The sequence below is a fragment of the Heloderma suspectum genome, chromosome 16 (genome assembly GCF_057233095.1).
Source record: "Heloderma suspectum isolate Gila_16-S chromosome 16, 16-S_ref, whole genome shotgun sequence".
Lineage (NCBI taxonomy): Eukaryota > Metazoa > Chordata > Lepidosauria > Squamata > Helodermatidae > Heloderma > Heloderma suspectum.
Genome location: NC_139473.1, coordinates 1376186 through 1384960, shown reverse-complemented (window position 1 = coordinate 1384960; position 8775 = coordinate 1376186). Strand labels below are relative to the sequence as shown.

General features: G+C 54.6%; 1 protein-coding gene across 2 annotated transcripts in view; it reads left to right on the top strand.

The window, feature by feature from the left end:
* Positions 1 to 8775, top strand: part of SMG6 (SMG6 nonsense mediated mRNA decay factor) — a 101048-nt gene that overhangs the window by 13874 nt on the left and 78399 nt on the right. For both annotated transcript variants that reach the window (XM_084822614.1, XM_084822615.1), the window contains exons 3-8: positions 1970 to 2162; positions 3493 to 3603; positions 4175 to 4281; positions 5355 to 5433; positions 7359 to 7469; positions 7549 to 7734. In XM_084822614.1, coding sequence (XP_084678740.1) covers positions 1970 to 2162; positions 3493 to 3603; positions 4175 to 4281; positions 5355 to 5433; positions 7359 to 7469; positions 7549 to 7734 — 787 coding nt within the window. The remainder of the gene's footprint in view (positions 1 to 1969; positions 2163 to 3492; positions 3604 to 4174; positions 4282 to 5354; positions 5434 to 7358; positions 7470 to 7548; positions 7735 to 8775) is intronic.

The window sequence follows — 8775 nt, the reverse complement described above, 5'->3', positions numbered from 1 at the left end:
CATCTTTGTTGCCCTCCTCTGAATCCTCTCCAGTTTGTCTGCATCCTTCTTAAAGTGCGGTGCCCAGAACTGGACTCAGTACTCCAGGTGAGGCTTAACCAGTGCTGAGTAGAGGGGAACTAGTACTTTCCGGGATTTGGAAGCTGTGCTTCTATTAATGCAGCCCAAAATAGCATTGGCCTTTTTTGCAGCCACATCATGTTGTTGGCTCATATTCTGCCTGTGATCGACAACAATTCCAAGATCCTTCTTGCTTGTAGTGTTGTTGAGCCACGTATCCCCCATCTTGTAACTATGCGTTTGGTTTCTTTTTCTTAGGTGCAGAACTTGGCATTTATCCCTATTAAGTTTCATACTGTTGTTTTCTGCCCAGCACTCCAGTCTATCCAGATCACTTGGAATTTTGTTTCTGTCTTCCAAAGTATTAGCTATCCCGCCCAATTTTGTGTCATCTGCAGATTTGATCAGCATTCCCTGCAACACCTCCTCCACATCATTAATAAAAATGTTGAAGAGCACTGGGCCCAGGACTGAGCCCTGCGGTACCGTGCTCATTACCTCTCCCCAGTTTGAGAAGATCCCATTGATAAGCACTCTTTGGGTCCGATTCTGTAGCCAACTGTGGATCCACCGGATCGTTGTTTCATCTAGCCCACTTTGAGCTAGTTTGGTCATCAGGAGATCATGGGGCACTTTGTCAAAAGCTTTGCTGAAGTTGAAGTATATGATGTCTGGGAATCAAGCTTCCTGCATTGAGCAAGGGGTTGGACTCGATGGCCTTGTAGGCCCCTTCCAATTCTCTGATTCTATGTCCACAGCATTCCCACAGTCTGCAAGGGAGGTTACGTGATCAAAAAATGAGATCAGATTTGTCTGGCAGGATTTGTTCTTGACAAACCCATGTTGGCTTCGAGTAAGCCCTGCATTGTTTTCAAGGAATGAAGCTGGGACCTTCCACATGCCATGCAGGGGCTCTGCCGGTGAGCTACCTGAGCCACCTGAGATTCTTAGTGAAGTCCCTTTGCTGCTGGGACTAGCGATGAGTCCTGGACCAGAGGCCTTAATAGGGTCAGGCAGCACTGCCCCTGCCCCTCCTGCAAGAGGACTGTTTTCCCTGCAGCCCCCCCCCCCCCCCGGGAAACTTGGCGAGAAGGGCAGCCAGGATGATTAAGAGGCTGGAGCTGGTTGGGGGATTATGGGAGCCCAGCCCACCTGGAGGCTGTGAGCTTGGGGAAGGCTGCTTTGCAAGGTAAGGCCACATGGTTTGGGGCAGCTCAGTTCAGTAAAAGGGCGAGTAAGGTGGTGATGGGGAATCCAACATGCATGATGTGGAGAAAGTGGCAAGAGAGAAGTTCTCCCCCCTTTCTCATAATACTAGAACCCTGTGGCTGTCATCCCATGATACTGGATGGTGGGAGGTTCAAGAGAGACAAAAAGAAGGCCTCTTTCTCACAGCAACGCATCATCAGATGATGGGATTTCCTCTGGTGCGGGGACGAGTTTTAAAAGGGGATTAGCTTTCCCCTCTCCCATGGACATGCCTATCAGCAGCAATTAGCCACAGTGGCTAAGTTGAACCTCCAGATGCTGGGCCAGTCTACCTCTGACTACCGGCTCCTTTTGAGCGGTGCTGGGGAAGGGCTGGCTCCTGTCGTCATGCCATGTCTGTGGGTTTCTTGGAGGCATCTGGATGGTTACTGTGGGAGTGAGGATGCTGGACGAGATGGGTGCTTATTAGGTTCTCCTCTAGAGAGTTCTTGTGATGATTTAGTCAAGCTCACCTGGGAAGCTGTTCAGGCACAGGAGGAGTGGGGGAATGTCCTCCCAGCCAACGGGGCTCCCTTTAGCTCTTCCGGCAGCGAGAGTCTGCAATGCCTCAAGCTGTTTGTGTGGACCCTGCCTGACCTGAGCTGCAGCTGTTGCTTGGTGACAGCGCCTGCTCAGCAGTGGTTGGCACATGCCATTCCAGGGCCGAGATGCTTCAGCTCTATGAGCGCTGCCTCCTGACGGACATCGAGTTTGCTGACGCCCAGAACGTGGACCAGCTGCTCTGGAAGAATGTTTTCTATCAGGTGATCGAGAAGTTCCGGCAGCTGCTCAAGGACCCCCTGGGGGAGAATGGCCAGGAGATCCGTGGCAAACTGCTCCAGCTCCTGGATGAGGTATGGGGGATAGTGGGGGAATTCCTCCTGGCCCCATATGTGGAGGTCAGTCGGAGCACAGAGTATCAGTAACATCCATCCACCAAGGAGGCCCAAGAGAGATTTAACTGGGCACCTTTCCACCTGGCCCTGAGGGTGGCAGGGCCTGGCCAAAAAAAGTTCCTGGAAATGTTCAGGTGCCCCACTTTGCATGAATCAGCATTAGTGATGGGGCCAAATAGATCTCTTAGGTGAGGGCAATCCAGACCCTCCCAAATGTGGAAGCCTCTCCAATCTCTCCCCATGTGTTGCCACAAAGTGAGAACATACAGCAAAGAAGACAGAAAGCCAAATAGATAGCGAGAGAAAGAGACGTCCCCCTTCCCAGGCCTCTGCAATCTGCAGGGCAGGCCCTGTTGCCTCTGCCTACAATTTTCCCTTCAGTGGCAACACAGAGACGGGCCTTCTCTGTGGTGGCACCCACCTGTGGAGTAATCTCCCCTCTGAGGTGCGTCAGGCCTCAACGCAGGGGTGTTTTACTGGAAATCTGAGTGAGTTTATTGGAAATCTGTTATCTCCTTGCTTTGACTTTCCCCCAGCCACAAGCGATCTTTGAACCAGCTTCACAATGCTATTTCATGGGTGGTCTTGTTTGTTTTTATTCTTTTGTAAACCACTTTGGGATTTGTTTCAAATGAAAAATAGTATATAAATATTGTAAATAAATAGACAGTTGCCTAGGTGGATGGATAGATAAAATTTGAATGTTTATAGGCCACATCAAAATACAGTACATAAAAGAGTAAAAAGTTCATCCAGTCTAAACATCCAAGTAAAATTTTTTTTTTAATGAATTCTTAGGCTAAAATTGCAACTCCCTTATCTAAGCAACAAAAAGAGCATCTCCATCCTCAAGCCCACAATCAATTGCCACTGAAGCCGGAGCTGTTTCCCAGTTTTTAGCAGCCACCCAAGCAAAACCTGCCGACTTCCGTCTTTCCATCCCCAGGCCTTTCCCTGGCCCACCAGTGTGTGTGGAATGGAAATGTACAAAGTCCAGCATGTGTGTTCTGCAAGGCCAAGCCTGCGCTCTTGGTTGAGGGCCCCAGAAGTGCCTCGGTGGATCAGGCCAAGGCCCAGCGTGCTTGGTCCATTTTGTGCCGAGCCCTGATCTAATTATTAAGGAGAGGGGGAAATCTACGGGGGTCAGGATCCGTCTCCCTTTGCCCCCAAGCTGGAAGTGCTGCAGGCTGCACTGGGCACCGTTGGGCCCTTGCGGGACTCCGACTCAGGTGCCTTTTCCTTGTGACACCCCCCCTCCTCTTCCTGCCGCTTCTCCTCCCCCTCACAGGGCACCGTCTTCTTCGACGGCTTGCTGCAGGAGCTCCAAGTGACGTACCAGTTCAAGCTGGAGGACTACATGGATGGCATGGCTGTTCGCAGCAAGCCCCTGCGGAAGATGGTGAGAGCCCTTCTTGCCACGTGGGGGTCAGGGTGGGGTGTGTGTCTCATTTATCAATCCCCCACAGGTGGGGGCATCCTGGAAGTGGGATGGTAGAGGAGGATATTTCTTCGGGCAGAGTTGAGCTCCATGGCTAGATGTGCTGGCCCTGGGGCTGGGCCCAGGCGTGCGGAAGCCTAGCTGTGTGCATTTTAAGTCTCAATTGGAAGATCTTCTTTCCCTGTCAAAAGAGAATCAGGGCGCTCCAGCTGAGTCAGCACTAACTTGGCCCGGGGCAAGCCCAGCCGCTCAGCCACTAGCCCTTTAGGGGCCACGTGACAAGCACCAGCACAGCTGAGATGAACGGACCACCGTGCCTGTGTAAAGAGTGGATACGCCTCCTTTTAAAATAAACATGGTTTTCTAACACCCCTTTGAACTCTCAGTCTCCCCATGCTACATCCATCCCCCATCCTTCTGGAGCCTGCCCTCTACCTCTTCAGCCCTGCCTTGCTGCCCGGCTGCTAACCAGCTACTGGTGTCATTGGTGTTCTCACGGTGGGGCTGTTGTTGTCTTCTCCCCCTTTACCAGGTGAAATATGCACTCATCAGTGCCCAGAGGAGCCTGATCTGCCAAGGAGACATCTGCAGATACAGGGAGCAAGGCAGCGACACAGCGAACTATGGGAAAGCACGCAGGTAGGCAGGCAGGCAGCCTGGAGCAGAGCAGCTTCTCCACCTTAGGCCCCAGTGGGCACCAGTTGAATGTCCTGTCGGCCTTGCTGTGGGCCTTGGGTCGGTCCGTTAGACATGTGGGACGCTGAAGAAGACTAGAGAAGAGCTGGGGGAGGTAGAACAGAGGTGTATAAAATTCGAGGATTTTACTCTCCTTTTCACAAAATAACAGGAACCTGAGGGGGTCCCTCTCTGAATCAGGTTTGGTGGCAGCCTGTTTTGCCAGCTCTGAGGTGTTCGGCAGCCTTTGCATATCTTGAGGCCTGTAGTGCCCTCACTGTAGCAGAGGGACTCTGGCTTGATGGCAGAGTCCCTCCTTGGCGTGCGGAAGGTCCCAGGCTCAGTCCCTGCCTGGATCAGGGAGCAGAAGTTGGGGAAGACCCTTCCTGGCCTGAGACCCCAGAGAGATGCTGCCGGTTCTCGGCTGGATGGAGAAGTAGTCTGATCTAGAGTAAGGCGGCTTCCTGCGTTTGGTGCTTTGATGTTTCCTAAGAAGAGGAAAAACCCCAGGTCCCTGCTCTCCCCCTGCCACCACCCAAACTTACAATCTCAATTCTGATAGTGGGATAGACCGCAGGAGAAGGGAGAGGGAGAGGCTTAACATGAGCAAATGCAACAACGCGTTCTTTTCAGCCTCGTTCCAATTGTGGAGAAGGGGTTAAATCAGCCTTCTCTCCAACGTGGCAGCCTCCAGACGTGTTGGACTACAACTCTCCACATCCCCAGCCAGCCATGGCTGGCTGAGGATGCTGGGAGTTGTAGTCCACCACGTCTGGAGGGTGCCAGGTTGTGGAGAAGGCTCAGTTAAGCTAAAGGCTTGATGAAAGGTCAGAAATGAGAGGGAGAAGTAGCAGCACGTGGGCTTTCCTGCAGGATTTCCAGGCCTCGGGAGCAGCAGGGCCCCTTCAGCAACAAGCAGGGCATAGGAGAGCCGGACAGTGCTTGCTGGGCTGTTTAAACTTGTATTCCCCAGGTTTCCTGTCCCTGGAGCGGGCAGAGCCCAGCCTCTCACTCATGTGGGTCTCTTTCCTCCCCAGCTGGTACCTGAAGGCCCAACACATCGCCCCGAAGAACGGCCGCCCGTACAACCAGCTGGCCCTCCTGGCTGTCTACACGGTAAGGGAGAGAAAGAGTCCCCAGTGGCCCAGGCACGGATTGGGCAAGCCCTGTGGGGCCGGTAACAAAGCGCCCAGCTGCAATTGGCTGGACGAGCTGCCAGGTGGCTGTGGGTAGTGAGCAGTTTTGCCCAAGGGGCAGTCTGAGTGTTGCTTTTGTTGGAGCGGGCCATCTGGCTCCGTGGGCTGGGCTTCAGAGGTCGGCTTCCCCCGAGCTCCCCCAGTTCCCCCGAGCTCCCACCAGCACTGCTGAGCAGCCACAAGGAAACGGGGCGCTAGACCCAGACATGCAACTCATGAGCCATGGCACATGACAGTTGGGATGAAGACCTTTGCCAGGGGCACCACTGAACAAAAACGCCCTACAACAATTTCAAGATCCTTCTTGCTTGTACATGGCTCAACACTGCAAGCGAGAAGGATCTTGGGATTGTTGTAGATCACAAGCTGAATATGAGCCAACAATGTGATGTGGCTGCAAAAAAGGCAAATGCTATTTTGGGCTGCATTCATAGAGGATAGCTTCCAAATCCCGGGAAGTACTAGTTCCCCTCTACTCAGCACTGGTTAGGCCCCCTCTGGAGTACTGTGTCCAGTTCTGGGCACCGTAATTTAAGAAGGATGCAGACAAGCTCGAGAGGGTTCAGAGGAGGGCAACAAAGATGATCAGGGGACTGGAAACAAAGCCCTATGAGGAGAGACTGAAAGAACTGGGCATGTTTAGCCTTGAGAAGAGAAGACTGAGGGGAGATACGATAGTGCTCTTCAAGTCCTTGAAAGGTTGTCACAGAGAGGAAGGCCAGGATCTCTTCTCGATCATCCCAGAGTGCAGGAGGTGGAATAATGGGTTCAAGTTACAGGAAGCCAGATTCCAGCTGAGCTTCAGGAAAAACTTCCTGACTGTAAGAGCAATACGACAATGGAACCAATTACCTGGGGAGGTGGTGGGCTCTCCCACACCAGAGGCATTCAAGACGAGGCTAGACAGCTATCTGTCGGGGATGCTCTGACTTGGATTCCTGCACTGAGCAGGGGGTTGGACTCAGTGGTCTTGTAGGCCCCTCCCAACCCTACTATTCTATGATTCTATGACTCTATGACATCGTTAAACACTCTCAGTCATCGCTATATTCGTTGTTTCAAGTTCAATTTGGGGTGCTGGTTATGACTTTTAAAGCCCTGTATGGCTTTGAACCGGGATGTCTGACAGACCACCTTCTCCTGCATGAGACTGCCTGGGTTTTATGATCTCGTGGCAAGGACCTTCTGTCAGCCCTACCAATGGACGCAGGTTTGGTGGGGACGCAAAAGGGAGCTTTCTCGGTGGCTGTGGCCAGGCTGACTCCTTCGCCAGCAGCCAACGGCATTTCTGTTAAACAGGCCTTCGTCCTTTAAGCTGGTTTTTTGGGTTGGGTGCTGTCTTAATTCTGGGTTTTGTGTGTGTTTTTAATCTATTTTTAATGTATTGTTGTTTTTAACCAAGTTTTTATCTGTTTTTGAAGGGCCTATGATGGTTAGCCACCGCGAGTGCCCTTTGGGGGAAAAGGTGGGGCACAATCAATATATGTATCGACCTTCCCCAGCTGGGTGCCCACCAGATGTGTTGGGCTGCACATCTGGGGAGCACCAGGTTGGGGAAGGCTCTGAGCACCAAGAGTTTTCAGTGCCCCTGATGCAGATCTCACTCGAAATGTCTTGGGCCTCATAAACACGACATGTTGCTGCATCTATGAGTTCCTTCTGCCCTTGCTTCTGCCCTTCTGCCTCGCCTCCACTCCTCCTTGGCAAAAGGGGCATGCCTGACAGATTCCTCTGCCCCCCATCAACCTCTGTGGCCCCTGGACCTCAGGGTGCCGCTTCCACTGGGGCGGGGGACAAGCCCCGGCTCCATGCCGTAACGTGTCCCTGGCGGTGTGTTGTCCACAGCGGAGGAAGCTGGACGCTGTCTACTACTACATGCGCAGCTTGGCCGCCAGCAACCCCATCCTGACTGCCAAGGAGAGCCTGATGAGCCTCTTTGAGGAGACCAAGCGCAAGGTAAGGCGGAGGGCAAAGCTGGGCCCTTCTGGACCCTCCCCTCCTCACGAGTGCCCTGACGGCCCCCTCCTCTGTGCAGGCGGAGCAGAAGAAGAGCCCCCGCCAGCGGAGCCGAGGCAAGACGCCACCATTCCGGCCGTCCGGGGATGACGCCACCCGCCTAGAGCTCTGGATCCATCCCTCCCACCCCCGCTCTCGCCAGGGCGAAGAGTCTGGCCGGGACTCGGAGCAGGACCACGGGCTCGGGAGCCTCAGCCCCAGCGATGTGAGTCCCACAAGACCAAGGAGGGCTGGGGCAGTGGCGGGTGCAGCTCAGCCTTGCCGGGGTGTGGCTTCCTCTGTGAAAGGGCCTCTTCGCGGCCTGAGAAGCCGGGGCTGCGTTTGGGGATCACGCCGCCCGAGCACCATTGTGGAGGGGTTGTGCAGTATTCCTACCTGCCACTGTGTGGTGCTGCTCCTCTGGGTTAAGCCGGCAGGTGGCCGCACTGGGAGGGGCAGCCCCCTCCGGGGAGACGCACTCTGGAAGGAGGCCAGAGCCCCAGATGCAGGGCGGGGGGGCGCTCCCTCTCCAGCCCCAAGCAGCACAGGGAGAGCGGATGGGGCCAGGCCCGGGGTGGGTCTCCCGGCAGCTCACCTGCCCAAAGCTGCAGGTCGGTGGTGCTCTTGGGGTGGGAGGGAGGAGGCCAGCTTTCAGCAACGTCAGCATGGCGCAAGTTGGACACAGCCGGCGGGTTTCTGTCCCCTGGAGGGAGGAGCCCACAACACTGATTTGTCTTCGGAAAGGGTTTCTCTCCCACCTGACCAGCCAAGGTTGCAGGTGGCTCCCAGCACAGAAAATGTTAGAAATATAATACGATGCTGTGGCTTGTGGAGAGAGTGGAGGGAGGGATGCCTTGGCCCCCGGTCTTTGCAGCAGGGCTGAGTGAGCGAGGGGCCAAGGCCTGCGCTGTGCTGCTGCTGTGTGCGCCCATCGACATCTGCTGTCCTGGCCAGAGCTGCTGCTGCTGCTGCTGCTGCTTTGGGCTGGCTGAGGGTGCTGTGCAAATGGGCCGTATCCCCTGGAAGCGGAGCAACCAGGCACTGCAAAGCACAAGCAGCAGCCAGGAAAGGGGGCAGGTGGAGTAGGCAGGCTGCCCAGCAGGGGCATTGTGGAAGGGAAGACGGGGTGGACACCTTGTGGCCTGCCAGACGGTTGGCATGCTCACTAGGGGCTGATGTGCCTTCTTGGCCCGAAACGTGGAGGGCCACAAGTCGCCCACCACTGGAGGATCAGTGCAAAGTGACAGCCGAGGCGTGGGGCCAGTCT